Here is a 19,510-nt window from a genome sequence, read left to right on the forward strand (position 1 = left end):
ATGCCAAGAAAATCGGATTTCCCATTATTCTTGGGATTATTCCTGCCAAATGGATGCATCATCAGCAGCAGCAAAAACCATTCCGGTCACGTTTCAGATGGAAATTTTCATCTTTTCGCACAGGAAAGTTGCTCCAACAGTTGTGTGGGCTGCAATGATTTGGGAGTAGTTTTCTTTTCTCCCGCTTTGATTTGGATTTTTGATCGCAACTGAGCTGAGGAATGGTACGGTTATCGAATGGAGAACACTCGACAGCAATGTAATGTAAGGATTCTATGACACTACCCCGAACGCCACTACCCCGAATGCCACTACCCCGAACGCCACTACCCCGAAAGCCATTACCCCGAATGGGTCATTACCCCGAACGCCGCTACCCCGAATGGGTCACTACCCCGAACGCCATTACCCCGAATGGATAACATTTTGAGACATATTCTAGTTAGAGAGTGGGGAGATAATTGTACGATTCCTTTTGAGTATTTCACGAGTTTGGCTCAAAAATGTATTTTTCAAATATTAGAAGATAAAAAAGCAGCTAGTTGTCCAGCAAATAATTTTTACACACTAAGTTTTGTCCTCTAATTTTGGGAAGATTCACACAGCCACATTGCAATGCTCTGAAGAACAGCCTATTTCGAAAAGAAGGGTGAATTTATTATGAGAAGGATAGCTATGATATGTACAAAATTAGGATGTAGTAAAGTCTCTTATTGGACTTCGGTAGCCACTTCCTTTACTCATTTTTATAGGTGTCGGGCATTAAGATTAAGATCTTCTTAAAGATTTTGTTTCGTAAACGATGGTAATGGAAGTTCACCCTGAGATAGTCGCTGCAAGTGTTGTTCTATGGAACCCGCCTAAAAAACAACCTAATAGACGACCGTTCCGCTATCGCACTTGTACACTTGTACATGTTAGAAAAATCGGCGGCCTCTGATTGACGCTACAGTAAGATCTTTTGTTGATTTGTGGGACCATTAATTTGAACTTATGTGAGATAACCACAAATTTTTTTTTTTTGATTCAAGATAATGAAGTGGTGGTAAATCCATAAGAGACCTGTCTGTTTTAATACAAGAAGATAAAATAAAGGGAAAACTTTCGATTAGAATTATAGCAGGAATCACTTTAGTGAATGCCTTCAAGATATATTCCTTTATAAAAAGCTGTTCTATATGGAAATATGAGTGACTAGCTTATCCAACAAAAACGTGAAAGAACAGCCTGTTTAAAAAAGAAGGGCAAATTTCTGGTGAAATGTTTACAGCTTTGACGTGAATCTTCTTCTTCTTCTTTCTGGCGTTACGTCCCAACTGGGACAAAGCCTGCTTCTCAGATTAGTGTTCTTATGAGCACTTCCACAGTTATTAACTGAGAGCTTTCTTTGCCGATTGACCATTTTTGCATGTGTATATCGTGTGGCAGGTACGAAGATACTCTATGCCCTGGGAATCGAGAAAATTTCCATCACTGAAAGATCCTCGACCAGCGGGATTCGAACCCACGACCCTCAGCATGGTCATGCTGAATAGCTGCGCGTTTACCGCTACGGCTATCTGGGCCCCTTTGACGTGAATGATCACTGTAACAACGTGATGCTATGACACAACCTATATTCATAAGAAAGAAAAATATTTGTTCCAAAAACAAAATTGAAATATGAACACCACTTACAAGTCCAAATACCGGTGATTACGCATCTGTTAAGCAACACCATATTGAGGGTTATGAATTCGAATTCCTTTCAGTCAATAAAAGGCTTATTTTATTAAATCCCATTCACAAATTTCGTAACGCTGAAGGGAGCAAAAAAGTTTGCGGGTGGTTGTCCTCAAAATGTTACAGCCCATTCACAATATGTAGAATTTCCATACAAAAAAAGTACGAGGGGGTTGGTAGGTGTTAAAAGTGGCAATTGTTGGCGAAATGAAATTTGTGAATGAACCCTTGAATTGTGAAGGTGCCCACTGAGCTGATAAACAGCCACTGTCTCAGAAAGAATGAGAAGAATATAGTTGTCATCAAGATATTTCGAAAGAATAAATATATGATGAACATTTTGCCGACGAATTTTACGTGCCAGCCTTCATTAGAGACGCATTTTTGCACGCAAAACAAGATACTGTACTGTATCTCATACTATTCGGGGTAATGGCTCATTCGGGGTAGTGGCGTTCGGGGTAATGACCCATTCGGGGTAATGGCTTTCGGGGTAGTGACCCATTCGGGGTAGTGGCGTTCGGGGTAGTGGCGTTCGGGGTAATGGCGTTCGGGGTAATGGGATGGAGCCAATGTAAGGCGTTGAACATTGTCATAATCTCCAGTGGCGTAGCAAGGGTTTTCGAGACCCTCTCGTTTTGTTGACTTTGTCGCGCTTGGATCCACCTACTAGCATGTACTTTGTCTTCGACACATTCACCACCAGTCCAACTTTTGTTGCCTCGCGTTTCAGGCGGGTGTACAGGTCTGCCATCTTTTCAAATGTTCTTCCGACAATGTCTATATCATACGCGAAGCAAACAAATTGACTGGATCTCGTGAAAATCGTACCCAGCTGTTGATCTCGGCACTCCGCATAACAGCTTCTAGCATGTTATTGAAAGTGCATCACCTTGTCGTAGTCCCCGGCGAGATTGAAACGAATTGGAATGTTAGCCTGAAACCTTCACACAATTTTGCACACCTTCCATTGTTGCTCTTACCAGTATTGTGAACTTCCCAGGTTCTCGGCCATGATTCTCTATAGCTCTACGTGGTCGATAGAGGAGCTGGGGGCAAGAAGGACACCTTAAGATATATAGGTTCAAATCATGGTTGATTAGCACAATTTTTGAAGAGTGTAGGGGCAAGCTCACCTCTTGTTCTAAATGATGTTATCGATAGATTTCAAAAATATAAGAAACACATGATGATTTGAGATTTTTGAAAATGTCCCTTCTTAAGCGATTTTTAAACGAGGCACGGGGCAAGAGTGCCACTCGTATGGGGCAAGAAGACCACCAGAGCAAAATGCCACAAATTTTGTTCATTATCATTTCCCCGCATAAACGATAAATTCTAGAGTAAAAACTGAGGGATAAAAATGGACTTATAGTTAAAAAGTAATTTTACGAAATTAATTTAGTTTTCATCTTATTTGATTGTAACAATAATAGTACAAATTTTCAGAAACCATTTTGTATGTCCAAAATGGTTTATTTTGATTTTATTTTGTAGGAAACATTAATTTAATGCAATATTAAACAAGAAAAATAATAGTTCATTTGATTTTATATGAGAAAATTGCGGTGTCCCTCTTGCCCCATACGACATACTGTTTTTATATATGTAAAACATAATGTCAAAAGGACTTTTTCGAAAAAAAAAATTCCTCACAGATATATTAAACAATTGAAAATCATCAATACTGTGCGGAAAAACAATATGTTTTGTATTTATTGGGAGTCAAACCTTGTTTTCCAGTTTTACATTCTTATAATATTTGGCATTTTTCGCGTTGGTGAGTTAAAGACATTTTTTTAATTTTTGTACTTAACATTTTTAACTGTAATATTTACACAACCCTCAATTAGTACTCAATTTATTCTTATCCTGCGTTAAACATCAAAAAATTGATTTGAACTACGTGAAATTAGAGGTGGCACTTTTTTCCCGGGTGTCACTCTTGCTCCATGTCCCCTACTATTGTATGCCGCCTTGAAATCGATGAAAAGGTGATGCGTTGGAATCTGGTATTCACGACATTTTTGGAGGATTTGCAGAACCGTAAAGATCTGGTCGATCGGCCGTTAACGAAGCCGGCTTGATAACTTCCCACGAACTCGCTTACTACAGGTGACAGACGACGGAAGATGATCTGGGATAATACTTTGTAGGCCGCATTTAGAATGGTGATCGCTCGAAAGTTCTCACAATCTAACTTGTCGCCGTTCTTGTATATGGGGCATATCACCCCTTCCCTCCACTCCTCCGGTAGCTGTTCTGTTTCCAAGATTGTGCCTATCAGCCGGTGCAGACAAACGGCCAGCCTCTTGAGGCCCATTTTTATGAGTTCAGCTCCGATACCATCCTTACCAATCCTTTCTTCAAAGTGGGTCCACAGTAATGACGAAGGCATTTCCTCCGTTGTCTCAGCCTTCATTGCCTGTGCTCTCAGCGCCATTCTGGCGTTCATCAAAGTGCTGTCTTTCGATCACATCACGCTCGTCCGTCCAAATGCTTCCTTCCTTATCAATGCACATCTCGGCTTGCGGCATGAAGCCGTTGCAGGATGCGTTTAGCATCTGATAGAACTCATGTGTTTCTTAAGACCGGCACAGCTGTTTCATCTTCTCGAACTGCTGTTGCCGTTATCGTCTATAACGTTCCACGTTCTGCCGGGTCCCTTGCTGCATTCTTTACCTCTAGAATCTGCCTACATATCTCGTCGAACCAATCGTTCCGTCGACTCCGTATCACGTACCCGACATTGCTCTCAGCTACATCGTTGATGGCTGCTTTCACTGTTCTCCAGCAGTCCTCAAGAGGGGCTTCATCCAGCTCACCCTTTTCCAGTGAATGAAATTATCGCGGAAATGAGACGAAAATAGGCATTTTTCAAGCAACCCGACAATTAGTGACGAAAAGCCAAGATCGATCCGATCATATGCACTAGACCTATTCATATTTTCAAGAATGTCGGGAAATCAACCAGTAAACCAATATTTAGATTTTTCATGTTAAAATGAACTTCTGGTCAAAATTTCAATCAATTTGGAGAAAAATTAGGTGTGCTTCAAATCAATTATGTATTTTTAGGATAATTTCAAGCTATAAAAAATCATAACTACTGAACGGAACACCAAAAATTATTGGAAATACCTCTACACAATAGTTGATTCAATTCTACGAACTTTTGTCGAACATGATTTTAATATTGGAGCAAGTTTTAACATAGTTTGGTTGAGGTTTGTGCTTCGAGGTTCTTGAAAATCACTATTTTTAGGAAGTGTTCTCTCTAAAAAACATACCTGTATGAAAATTTTGGATTTTTATCTTCCAGAGCATGATGACTACACATATCTATAACTCAATCCCGTTGAAAGTTACAAGTTATCTTACGAAAATAAATTGTAAAAAATAGTAACTTAGGAAGCACATATGTGAATTCGCTGTGGGGGAGCAAAGAGCACCATCGTGAGCTTTATGGAATGTAAAAAATGAACACGTTAGCACTGCTTTTTCTCAGTCGATGATGATGATTGTTTTCAAATCGTTCTGAATCGTCAATGTATAACGATCAAAACAATCATCAATCGGAAAGAAAAAGCAATGCTAACTTGTTCAATTCATTTATTCGTCGGTACATGTGTCATGCGTGATTTAACTATCATCAGGTTGCGATGCAGTGCTTGATCTTTGGGCATTTTTTGTAATTTATTGCCTTAGGTAACATGTAAGCTGTTAATGGTTAATGAATTCATAGCTTTACAATGTTCTATTCCCGTTGACTATGGTCTGAAAAAATAATGTCAATGTGTGTTTTTTGTATCATATATATTCAAAAAACTGTGATTTCCGGGAACTGCGGAAAACAAATCTCGATCAAACAATGTTAAAACTCAATTTGATCTTATTAGCGTGTTCGACAAACTTTAACAGAATAGAATTAGCTTTCAAATAGTGGTAATAGCAAGTGGTTTTGATTCTCCAAATGCTAGTTATGATTTTTCAAACCTTGATATAAGCCAAAAACACATTTTCAACTTGAAGCATATTGAAATCTTTATCAAATGAGCTGAAAATTTGACCACACATTGTTCTTAGCATGATAATTCGGAATACTGCTTGACCGGTAGATTTCCAGACATTTTTTCAAATATGAACAGGTCTAATATGCACTGATCCAACTTTATCGGCTCTAAACTTATCGCGATAATTATCAGACGGAAAATAACAAAAATATTTGCCGCCGACGGGGCTCGAACCTATGCCCATGAGCAAAAACGTTTTCAAAACGCGCGTGCACCATAACCATTCGGCTACGCCAGCTGAACGAAAGGGGAGAGAAATTTGGTATATAAAAGCTACATGCGGAAGCGAAGGACACTCAAAACGACGAAACAAGAGAAGAAAAGAAGGAAGCCAACTTTTCGTTGCTGGTGATAATATAAATTCGCTGCTGCAGATCTCGTGAGAGCACACTCTCGCAGTACTGGACGGGTAGGATATTATCGCACGTCTCTTTTCGCCGGAAAATCGGCTTGAGCGATAGGCTTATGATTATCGCCGTGACCGATAATTTCACTCCCTGCCCTTTTCCGGTAATGTAGCTCCGAGGTACTGCGTGTATGCAATTGCTACATTCGGTTGCTTAAGCCGCTCTAGTCATACCGGGGTGGCCGTCGGAACCGTATGTTGTTAACGACGGAGAGTTTTGGGCGCAGTTAAACCATCACCATATAGTGGTCAGAGTCCATGTTAGTGCCACGATAGGTCCTGACGTCGATAATGTCGGAGAACGTGGTCGATTTGTGATTTTGTCATCTCTGGTAATCTCCAGGCGTATCGGTGTGGAATTAGATGCTACGAATGGCCATATTCTTGGAGGTAGCACGTTTTCGTTCGTCAGCCGGGGGACGCTGAATTTTCCAATAGTCGGTCAGAATTCCTCCTCCTGGTCGTGTCGTGGAAAGCTGTCTTACTCGCGTTCGAGCTGCGCGTAAACATCGTCTTTATCATCATCAGTGCTTCCGGAGGGAGGGCTGTGGACGTTTATTATACTGAATTTGAAGAACCGGCCTTTGAGCCTCAACTTGCACATTCTCTCATTGATCGGCCACCACCCGATCACGTGCCTCTGCATATCACCCATCAGTATAAAAACTCTCATGTTGAATATTCGTAGCTTGATTTTTTTACGACTGGTTTGCAGGGCCTGACACCAACCCCCTAGATTTCCGGAGGACCATTCCCCATAAATGTGCAGAGTGCCATAGTCCACAGTTTAGCTTAGAGTCCTTCTCTGACATTCAGACGATGATCAACCGCTCCTAACATGGAGTGCAGAGTCCAGGTTTGTAGAAGCAAACTCCCCCTTCTTTGTCAACAGACGACCAAAGTTCCAACCGGGGTTTGTTACCCTGAGAAGCTAGGAATAAGAGTTGCTGGACAGGAGACTAAGGACCACACAAAGGGTTCTGTTTTATTCTCGCAGGTACCCGAGGTACAAATGGTACGCCATGCCCAGCATTTACCAACCATTCGCCCCAATCTGCATCAGAAAATTCGAACAGGTCTTCCGATTTCGCATGCTGATACTTACTCGCAGCTTGTATTCCTTGGTGCCCCTCAAGTAGCGAGCCACCCGTTTAAGTTCGTTCCAGTAGTTTTGCGTTGGACTGCTCGTTTTCCGACTGAGGATGGAGACAGCCGCCGATACGTCCGGTCTAGTGTTGACCGACACATACATCAACTAACCGATTAACTTCTGGTAATTTTCATTGTCCGGATGTAGCTCTCTTTCATCTTGCTTGAAGTACTCAGTATCGATAGGGATTTTGAAAGACTTGGCCTCCTCCAATCCATCCGTTCTGGAAATTTCATAAATGTATCGCTTCTGGATCGTCGTTCTCGTCACGCTCCACTTCGATCCCAAGGTACCAGTGTACATATCCCATTGACGAAATATCGAAACGTTTCTGAAGTGCTTTGGTTATTCTCTCGATGGTACGCTCGTTCCAGCTGGCGATGATCAGGTCATCGACGTACATAAGAATGTAGCACCACTGATTTCCTTCCTTTTTCCGGTAGAGACACGGGTCAGAATTACACCTCTGAAAACCCAGTCGCAGCAGCTTAGAGTTCTTCTTCTTTTTGGCATAACGTACTCACTGCGACAAAGCTTGCTCCTCAGCGTAGTGTTCTTATGAGCTCTTTCACAGTTATGAACTGAGAGATTTCTTTGCAAAATTTGTTATTTTCGCATTCGTATATCGTGTTGTAGGTAGATGATATTCTATACCCAGAGAAATCAAAGAAATTTGCATTGCGTAAAGATCCTGGACCGACCGGGAATCGAACCCAGACACCTTCAGCATGGCTTTGCTTTGTAGCCACGGACTTCAACCACTCGGCTAAGAAAGGCCCCCAGCAGCTTAGTGTGCAAGATGTGGTTCCAGGATTGCATGACCTGTTTCAGTACGTACAGGCTTTTCTTGACTCGATACACCTTGTTCTCATTTCCGCGTACAGTGAATCCAGGCGGTTGGCGGAGGTGAGATTGCCGTACAGGAAAGTATACATTGCTTCGCAGCGACCGCCAACAGAGTTCGAAACGTCGTTTGTCGGATCACAGGTGCGAAAATTTAATCGTAATCGGTCTCGTACTGCTGACTGTACTGGTTGCAGCCTTGAATAGTGTAACTTCGGCATCTCGCTTGATCTTGAAGACCCTTTTCGAACCGACTAGCTTGCGTCCTGGTGGTGGGTGCACCAGGTCCCAGGTCTCGTCCTTTTTTTATTATTATTAGTGCCACTTTACACCGCTCTGGTACATTCGTGTCGTTGAAAATTCAATTTAATTTTACATTTACAATTCATGCATCAAACATCGCACATCTTTTGTTCTTTTTAGACCTCGTTTTGTGGACTCTCCACTCTGAACCAAGTTGCAAGTCCGTTTTGATACATTCTGAACTCTACCATCCGCTTCAGTTGACAACCGCCGCTTGCCAGATTCGAGCTCCATAGTATCGCCTATATGTTGGTCTTCAACGCGGTCCTTCCCAGTCTTCGCATGTTCTGCATCAGATTCAGCTTCGCTTGTATTTGACTCGTCAAAGTCTGTCGGTGATGAAGCAGTGGCATCGCGGTGAACGTGTTGGTCGTTTCTTTTAGTTTGCCCATTGCCATCGCCTGAAGTTGTATGTGGCTTTGGATCGACACGAGCCGATTGTTTGTTTGGGAAGCTGATGACGGTGCTGTAGTTTTCGATGACAATGCTCGACGGAAACGTTTTGTCGATCCGCATTCGAACTATCCGAACACCGTTTGGCACGCCCGGAAAAAAAGTTCTTCCAAACCTCGTTTGGGATCGAAATTACTTTTCCGTACTGCTGCAAATGTTTCGTTATGACGGCATCAGACATATGCGATGGAAGATCAAGAATCCTCACTGTTGTAGTGGGGCCATCCACGTATACAGGGATGTAATACGTCACTCCCTCAGGAACGAAACAGTACTGTAGATGGTGTTGCTTGTGCATCCGCGGAGCTACGTTACCGTCGAGCATTTCAATATACAAGCACTTATTCAGATTGTGTAATTGAATGCTCTTCACGTCGGCCATGTCGAGCTTTATAAACTTTTTAAGAAACTCATCTACCTGCTCCAAAGGTGGTCGTTTTGGCAAGACGCTGAAATCTACGACGAGGGTGTTTTTCCTGTACACAGACATCTTGCAGCCAGTGCTTGCGGTCAGGAATCGCGAAAAAAGATGAACAAGAGCAGTGTTGTTCAGACTCATTTCCCCGAAAATAACATTTTCCGAACTACGAAGCCACGAACTACTACAACCATGCTCTACCCTCCTAAGATAGAAAAGCAGATGGTTAAGCTTGAGTACTGCACACAAAATCGATCAATTTTGATCCCAGAGAGCCACAATTCAAGTTTCGGTGAAATGAGATGAGTGAGTGAGTGAGTGCGAATCATTTCACCGAAACTTGAATTGCGGCCCACCGAGATCGAAACGGTCGGATCCCATGTGCAACCCTCAAGCCCAACCACCTCCCCCTCCATCTCAGGAATACAACGCACAGTTATAACTGTTCATGGCTTCACAATTCGAATTTCGGGGAAATGAGTCTGGCCAACACTGAACAAGAGAACGAGATGCTACAAGAAAGACGTGTGTCGCACACAAAGAACGGTTGTCAACTGAGGTCTCGTCCTGGATGGCGGAATGCCACTTATCGCTCTTAGGACTTGCCTTGGCCTCGGTGGATGTCTTCAATTCAATAAGTCTATTATTTTCAGTACACAGAAACAGTCGTCTTGGTGGAATTACTTTATTGGGCCTTTGAGATCTTCGTGGAGTTTGCATGTATTCTCCACCATAGGCAACCTCCGACACACCGTTATGTAGTACAGGAACGAATTCTGCATCAGCTTCAACTCATACGATCAACATGCTGCTTGGAAAAACCTCATCATCGTTGTCATCGGCGTTAAAATCGATTTCCGGCTCATGAATCTTGAAATGTAGCTCCACTTCATTCGGTTCGTTCTCCGTCTCCATGTTGCAGGTGTTTTCGATTGACTCGTCGAACTTGACATCTCTGCTGATGGTGATAGCGTTGGTTTCTGAATTCAGTAGACTACCGTCCCTCAACATAGCCCATCAGCAGCAGTTTTTCAGCTTTCCGGTATGGCTGCTTTCGTTTACGAGTTGGAATGTACACCCATGCCAACGATCCACATACCCGGAGGTTTGGAACCATGCCATAGCTCATGCGCAGTCTTCCCACCGAACCGACCCGGTGTTCAACTTTGGTTTGAACCTTGCAACTTGTGTTGAACCGCAATCGCGCTTCGTCTCTGTACCAGTGCATCGAACCGAACCCGGTACATGTGTACTTCGGTTCAAACTTGGATTCAAATAATGGCACAAAGCAAGCAGACAGGGAACTATTGAAATCCATGTGGATAAATTTCTACGATCATTTATGGAACTTCTTGGTTCAAATCGCAAGACCCTTGAGGCTTGAATAAATGTTACGTTTAAGCAGATCCACTAAGATAAATACTTTGAATAACATTTAGCGGTAACTTTATGAAAAAACTAAGGATTTTACTATATCAAACAACAAGACACGATGAGAGTAGCAATTGATAAGCGTGGATATCAACTATTTTCTGTCACAACGTTTGTGTCATCGTTCTGAACCTCGGATGCAACCAAAATTTGAACCGCGGTTGCAATCGAGGTACAAATGCACTGGTTTTGTTTGCACCAAAGTTCACTTTACACATGTTTGGGTTTGGGTTCAGTCTCGAGCGTTTCGGTTTGAACCGCTTGAACCAACGTGTTCGGTGATCGTTTAGGAAGACTGCTGTCGGTGGTTAGCATAATCTTCTCCGATCGTTTCTTGAGATGATACAGATTGTCTCGCCGTTCTCCAAGAATGTGCTTTTCTCCATTTTTGAGGATCTTGCATGATTTCTTATCGAATTGCACTGAGAAACCTTAATCGGTGATCTTACTTACCGAGAGCAAGATTCCCCACTAGTGCCGGAACATGATAAACTTGGGTCAACTTGATTTACATCGGGTTTCCTTCGCCGTTGACGTCTAGAAACATGTCTACGCCAATGCCGTTGGCTCTGATCCGCTTTCCGTCCACTACCGTAATACTCTCCTGCCGTGATGTTTTTTTTCAGAGTCTCCAACAGAGCCAAATAGTTGGTCATTTGTAAAGTAGCTCCAGAGTGCGGAAAGTTGCCATTGCTCCACGTAGTGACTGAGGACCTAGTGACCAAGGTCTTACGGGTCCTTGAGAGAGGTAACCCTCCTGACGGAGGGCCCTTGGGTCAAAGAGCCTCTACCTGGTGGATACCTATTTACCCACTTTATGTTCAAGGCCTCGATTGTGTCGAAGGGCCTGGAATGAGTTGGCTCCGAAAATCGACTGGAGTGTGAAGGAGCGGTGCAATGTCCAAGCCAATCCTAATGTAGCCATTACGGCATATGGGGAAGTTACGGCCCAGTATAGCGGAAGATCCTTTCTCTTCACTGATGGCTCGTTGGTTCTTGACGAGGCCGGTTATGGTGTGCCTGCAAATGCTGTAAACCTCTGCGGCCGGCTACCCGGTCAATGTGGTATCATCTCAGCTGGGGACAACGCCCTGTTGCAGGCTTGTAAGCTCGCTAACGGGGTTCATACTATCGTCTTCTCTGATTCCGCAAGCTATCTCTCCGCCATTGAGCATAGGCGGGTTGGTCATCCGTGGTTGATAGAAGTACAACATTTCATGAACATAACCTTCGTGTGGGTTTCAGGCCATACGGGTATCCCAATTAATGGAACTGCTGATAAACTAGGAAACCGGGGTCGTTGTGCTCAACAGGAGGTATCTACCGTGCCATACTGTGACGCTATCCGATGGGTGAAGCAAATGTCTGGAAGAACGCCGAGTTGTTTAACAAACGAGAGGCCTTCCTGCAGTTCGTTAGAGAGGGTCGGTGCTACGGCACGCGATATGTTATACTCGACATGGTGCTTTAGGTGGCATCATTTTGCTTGGATGTTGGCTCTCCAAGTTAGCGGTACGATTAAAGGTTAGGTATCGAGCCGGCGTGCTCGATAAAGTATTGTGAGCTTCAATACTTAATTTGGTAGATGGTCGATAAAGGGGTCGATAGTTGTGGAATTTGGAATTATTCTCCAAAAGAGGATTGCCCAACGATGCCGATACTTACAGTACGCTGACGCTTCCTACGTCTTGCCGGGTCGGTGGTCCAAAGGAGAAAGAGGACGACTTGAGCTTCTGCGTGCACACGTTATTAGTGTGCGTGTGTTGGCAGTGGATGCAAACAGCACAAGATAAATGTCAATTGACAGTAAACCGAGGGGTTCCCAAACTAGCGGATATTTACAATAATAATGTACTCCACAATAGTATTGTACACGACAATACCTTACTTGGATGTGGTGCTCCAAGTTAGCGATACGTAGAGGGGTCGATGCCACAGCTAATAGAGCTGTTGTTCACGACAAAGTGTTGTAGATAGCAATGCCTAGCTAGCAGGTTGGTTTTTCTAGCATTTGAAGTTGAATTTGAATGAAAATGCCAATTGGGTAATACCATAAGTTCAAAGCTCGAAAGGACATTCCACTGGTAGAAAACAACTGAATAGCATGTCTTGTTGGTCCTTCGGAATTGAAAACTCAGCTTGTCAGTTGGTGTATCTCGTCATCGGCCAGATCACCGCTCTATAAACGCTTATCTACTGTCGGTGTGTTACCCTAATTATTCTACCATGAATGACTTTCGCTTGCTACGGCAAGCAGGTTAAAGTTAAGGGTATGCGATATGGATTTTTTCCATGTCGATACGAAACGAAACGATACGCGGAATATCTTGCACTGATAATGACGAAACGAAACGAAATTTAAAAATGTTTCGTGTAACTCGATACGAAATCAAATATCTCACGGAATATTTCGAAACGAAACGAAATTTTTGAATTTGTTTCGCGGAATACACGTTTAATTTTTTTTTCTTGTCAAAAGCTGGAAATTTGACAATGGGCATAAAAATGTCTTTTTAAATCCTCTACCATATGGAAACCTTAGTGTTGCTCAGCGGAATCCTTACATGTTTTGGTAAGACTCTTTTCTGTTTGTTTGAAATCTTCTTTTAACTTTATAAGGTTTCATTTCGACATATTCGACATTCGCACAAGGCAATGAGTGGGTTTAATTTAAATTTTACGACTAAGAATTGGGTCGAAGAGCAGTTACAAACATTTAAAACAATCTCAAAAATATTGAGAGGAGCCCAAAATTAATTTGATTTTTAGAAATACTTTACATTTTTTTTAATCATGTGGAAGTAATGTTATACTAATATATCAGGCATTCCATGAAAAACCGATCTAGTGGGTCTCCGAATTCCGTGAAAATTTGCTATTTTATTCCTTATCCGAAATAAGGATACACGTATTTTTGGATTTTTTGATTAGGGTGACCATTTCCGAAATAGGGTGACCAGAAAAATCGCGATTTTGCAACATTTTTATTTTTAAAAATATTATAACTTTTGAACCGTTTGACCGATTTTCAATCTTTTTGGACGAAATGAAGGCTACCATAAAACATGGAATAATGATATTCATATATTTTTGCTGTGCTTTATGCTTTGTGGCTTGAATGAATGTGATTAAGGACACACACAAGTCGATAAGTGATCATGAAAATACTAAACTCAGAAGCAGACTCTGTCCCAGTTGGAACATATCGCCAGAAAGAAGAAGAAAAATAAGTAGAACGAAGGGATCACTGGCATATTTGCTTTAGTATTTGCTGGAGTATTGAATTAAATTAAATTTGAAAGAATCCATCAATACATACCTAAGAAATCAATCAAGATAAATTTGAAAGAACTGCAAAAGTAATAAACTCCAAGAGATATTGCGGCAGCAACTTAACCATGATTGCCTTTTGGGATTAATTTAGAAGTTCCTAATATATTTTCTGGAAAAGCCTTGCATAAACTGTGAATTAATTCTTGGAGGGATCAAATCTGGATGAATACAAACTTTAAGAGTAAACCTTGTAGAAAATACTAAAGGTTATTCTATTATTTTGTAGAGCAAATACTGGAGAAATGATCCTATTCCAAAATCTGTGAAGGAATTTCTGGAAGAATTAAGGATTGTTCATATTATATCATTTTCAGATTCTTTGTTTAAAACTGACTACAAAATCACATTTTCACTAAAATTTTGAGCCTCGAGTGTATTTTAAAAAATATTTGAAAATTTCGAATAAAAAAAGTTTTGAACCTGGGATACATAGCATAGAGGAACCGCAAATAAGATTGACAAGTTCACCAATGTTCGTTCAGACCCGTCTTTCAATGAGTTAAATTTAATGTTTGGCTTATTATTTTTTTTCTCGAGATTTAGATATACGAAAATCGAAATAAAATTGTTGCGCTTTTCCATTGTGAAATACCCTAGGTACCCCACCAAACTTGAATTTGAATCCGGAACCAATTTTGATGGTGCATGCAATGCATGAATCAAATTTATAACTGATTTGTGATTTTTCCTAAAATAAATCATCAAAATCGATCGAAAGATGGCGAAACTAGAGAATTTTGAAACTTGATGTCGGTATTGAAAAGGTTAAGACCTTTGCCTTGCGGCATTTGGCTTCCAATACTTGTAATGATATATAATCAACATTCGTATTTTTTCTTTTAATTGGGGGTCGTGAGGAAATTATGTCACGTTATAAGAGGAGAGAGGAGTTGGTGGTGTGGTACAGCGTGAATAAACCTAGATTCATTTTTCGATAGAAAATAATGTATGCATCTTCCTTGTTTAAGGTGAATATAAATCGAAGGCATACCTCAGAATTTCAAGAGCACAAATCTAACGAATCCGACAGCGGTTCAAGCTGAACACTTGATCGATTGGCCATCGAGTAACCAATCGATAGAGTTTTCAGCTTGAATGGACGTCTGGTTCTTTAGATTTGTGCTCTTGAAGATTTGAGGTGTGGCTTTGGATCACCCAAATCAACGCGATTTTTTACGGCGATAGTGACAAATAATCGCTGCGATTTCGCTGCCACATGTAGAGTTTTATGGGCTCTACCCTATTTGAAATAATTCCGTTTGGCCTAATGCCATTTGGCATAATGTACATTTGGCATAATAGCCATTTGGCATAATAGCCATTTGGCATAACGGCCGTTTGGCATAATTAAATGAAATATTGTTTTTCTCACATTTCAAAACGTTTATTTTGGAGCTTAAAATATTTGTCTAAGGCAAGTAAAGTTTACTGGAAGAAGGGGAAAATATTGACCATGATTTTCAGTTTGAAGAAGTAATGTGAAGTACAAGGAAACACATTAAGAAAGAATTGTCACAAAGTGTGCATTTAAGGCTGATAACAAAAACATCAACAATGTAGAGTTACATCTGCGATTGAGCATGTCGTTGGAGAAGTATTGTGTAGATGGAGATCCAATCATATGGGATAATTGATTTCGAGACAGCATTATTAGAATGCGAGTTGAAACACTAGCAACGTACCAGGTCGTTGTGTACAATTTGACTGAATGAAAGAGTGGGCTTGACTCCCATAAATTAAGAAATTCCATGTGCGGCTGTGTACACACTTGGAATATTTTTGAATTTCCCGTATACGTTATATATCTAGAGGAGAAATTGAAGTAGCAGAACCTGTAAAATACTGCAGCCGTATTGTTCAAATTTTACAGAAATGAACATTACGCGTTAGTGCAGAGCAATTTATATAGATTAGTAAATTTCATCTTCTTCCAAACATGAGCTGTTCTTTTGAGTTTGCATGTTAGCTAATCCTAACTTTCAAACCGTGCTGCTTCGAATTGCTAGAAGCTTTGAAAGTCAGGCAGTGGCATGTTTCTCGGTGTTTTTGGACCAAATTCCGACTTTCTCGTAGCAGTGTCGATGGTTTAGTGGTAAGCATGATTGCTTCTCACCCCAGTCAGTCGGGTATCAATTTTTATCGACGCCGTCGGCTGTTCCTGAGACATTAACTCCCTAATCGCGTCTTCTTTCGGAAGGGAAGAAAAGTCCTTGGTCCCAGCCCTTTTGCTGATGAGTTCGATATGTAGTGTCCCAGGTGCGTGTGGCTGTCTCTCTGGGCTTCGATCCTAGATCCAGCCGGCATTAAACAAACAACTGGCCCAGAGAAATAAGACGAAGTGTTTTTTCGTCTAATTTCCATAATTGAAACTTTTTCTACATTATCCATGCATAACAGTAGCAAAAAAAAAAGATTTTTGTGTGAATTAAGACCGGTGTCGAAGATTCGAAGCGTCCGGGCAATTCGAATCAACACGATGTAATAAACTTCGATTTTGGCGTACCTATGATTCTTTACGCTACAAACTAAAAAGAACAGTTTATGTTTTTAAGAAGGTATAGTTTCTAATAGAGTAATTCGCCAATTTTTGAATGCATAAAGGCTCGCTAATTGTAGAACACGTCATTAGGAATACATGGACTGTTAAAAATAGGCAAGATTTTCAGCCGTTCAACGATAGGTTAGTTGCCCTACTGAATTATTATCCAGTATCAACTGATTTTTGTAGCATTTAAGGCAAAGCATCTTGAGATTGTCCTACTTTAGAACATTAGCAGTTCTTTATATTTGGTTTCTACGCCCTCAAAAATCGAACTACAGCATTATCACAAATAAAACAAGACAGACGTTCAGAGAGCATTCTACGATTGAGCGAGATCACTCTATGGTGGCGAATTTTATATTCCTCATATTACTCCTTCATGAAGTGATACAAATAAGTACTCACATTTACAAGGGTCACTTGGAAGCCACCGGTCGAAACTCGGAAGTGATTCAATTCCATTGTCTAGAGTCGAAGATGACACGTTGGATTTATCGAGTCCAAATTTTAATTTTTTTGTGGAAATGTATTCTTCAAATTATGCCAAATGGCGTTATGCCAAACGGCATTATGTCAAATGGCATTATGCCAAATGGGGTAGAGCCAGTTTTATGACACAACAACGAAATCGCGGCGATTTTTCGTCGCCATCGCGGAAAAAATCGCGTTGATTTGGGAGAGCCTTTAGTCATTGATGCGAGCTATTAGTTTTCTCTTCTATTCTCCCTCTATTCTTATGCAGAATTAAAAGTGACGTCATGCAGAACATCAGGGACTCACGCTCCGCAGCTTTTATTGACATTTGTGTACAAACAATTTTTGCGATATATTAACGGATTTGCTCATAAGGACACGCGATGATCCCCGGAGGAAACCGTGGTTTTGCTCTCTTCATTCTTATGGAAGAATTGCGGTTTTGCGGTAGTTCATCAAACGCAGTTGTTCCTTTTCTGGGCTATTCGCCACGAGGAAACCCATACCACAGTTATGAATCTAAGATAAGACGATTCCTAAAGAAACGCCAAAACGTATGCTTTCACTAGCACACCATGCGTTTGCCTCGCAGATTATTATTATTATTTATTACCGACACTTTACCATTCGTTTGGCATTCGTGTCGGGTCCTCGCAGATAATTTGCTGTTATAGTGTTCTGATCCATGATATGAGTCGATTTGATCCATAATACGGACCCATTTTTGACTTAAAGCCAGCAGTAGAAGTGAACGCTTTGCCTTTTTTTTGTTCGAAATTAAACTCGAATTTCGCGAAATTCCGTTTTATTCCGTTTGTTTTCAATTTTCCGTGGAAATATTTTAACAATTTGGCGAAACGAAACGAAATAGCAAAATACAAATTTCGCCTGTGCGAGTTCCGTGGAATTCCGCGGAATTTCGTTTCGAAACGTATTTGACGGAATCATTCGGTATTTCGCATACCCTTAGTTAAAGTGACATTAATAGAATGAAGCACAGTTCTCCACTGAGTTCTTATGTATGTACATTTCGTTTAGTGTCGTATACTCGTACAAAGAAAGTCGGATCAATCCGTAGCAGCAGCCAAATGAACTTTGTTATCACAAATTAGGTCGTATAATATTACAGATTAGTTCGCATTGAAATCCGTCTTGGGTTCTAGCAGTTGCTATGCACGAATAGATTGAGTAGATAAAAGTGGAAGATAGAAGCGCAAGAGATAAACAGATACACATACAAATTACATCAGAATACCTGGGGCCCACTCCAGAAACAAAATCCTAGCAACGCCAATGTCCTAGAATGAACAAGTCCCGGCATCTACATTTCTCACTTTGCTCCCATGTGCCTCCGAAATCCAATTTGCAATGGCAATTGTAATTAAGATCATTGTTCCTCTTCTTTGCTCTTCAGAACCTAATCGTTTGTTTTAACTTCCGTCTGTTTCAACTTCCGACCGTTGTAACCACCTTTCTTTTCCCTCCCTTACACAAACACAGCTCGCCCAGCTTCTACCGATGGAGGAAAACTTCCTGCTACTGTTCCGATTCGACAACCCGCTGGAATCGAGCGTGGAATTCATGAAGGTGAGTAATTAGATAGGGAACTGCATTTCGATTCGCTACAGATTGAATTCATCTTCTCGTCGTCGTAAACGATTGCCATCAATTTGGAGCTTCCCACTCCCTCACTAAGTCTAGCATTCTAAAGCATCCGATTACCTGAATGACTAACTGAGTGCCCGAGTAAGATCTAATTTCAAAATGTTATCCTAATGATATCAGATTTTTTTTCAGTTTTTATAAACTTGTTTTTGTCACAATAGAAGTAATAAATTAATGGTTACTTATTTTAATGTTATTAATGAAAATCTTAAATAACAAAATAATAAACTTCAGTTTTACATTGTGCATTCTGTTCAGTTTCAAACAAAATTTTGAACTCATATTTTATTCTGATTGTAGTTAATTCGACCAGAATATTACCATATTCAGTCAAAATTGGTTTACAATAAGCCTTCATTCCCAGCTCGGGTAAATGCCTCCAGGGGTGAATGGAAACCGAACTCCAATCATCTCAAATTGAAACTCGGTGGTGGTGGAAAAACTTTGACTCTTGACTTTTTATCTATCTTTGATTTTTTTTTTCCGCTGCTTTCGATACCATCGATCTAGATCTGGAGGGAATACGACTCGGACAACAGTGGCTACATCGAGGCAGACGAACTGAAGGTAATTGTTCGAAATCGGTATAACCAATCATGGTCTCCCTGCAGGTGAATGGCATTGGTAATATGAAGAATGGGTTTTTGTATTGAAAGTTTTTTTTTTGCGGAATTGTGGTATGAGCATCTTATTTTAT

General features: G+C 40.9%; 1 protein-coding gene across 8 annotated transcripts in view; it reads left to right on the plus strand.

The window, feature by feature from the left end:
- LOC5566546 (calbindin-32) overlaps positions 1 to 19,510 on the plus strand; it is a 302,845-nt gene that overhangs the window by 216,206 nt on the left and 67,129 nt on the right. For all 8 annotated transcript variants that reach the window (XM_021853171.1, XM_021853170.1, XM_021853168.1 and 5 more), the window contains 2 exons: positions 18,649 to 18,735; positions 19,324 to 19,380. In XM_021853171.1, the coding sequence (XP_021708863.1) occupies positions 18,649 to 18,735; positions 19,324 to 19,380 (144 nt within the window). The remainder of the gene's footprint in view (positions 1 to 18,648; positions 18,736 to 19,323; positions 19,381 to 19,510) is intronic.

This window comes from Aedes aegypti, chromosome 3 (genome assembly GCF_002204515.2).
Source record: "Aedes aegypti strain LVP_AGWG chromosome 3, AaegL5.0 Primary Assembly, whole genome shotgun sequence".
Taxonomy (NCBI): domain Eukaryota; kingdom Metazoa; phylum Arthropoda; class Insecta; order Diptera; family Culicidae; genus Aedes; species Aedes aegypti.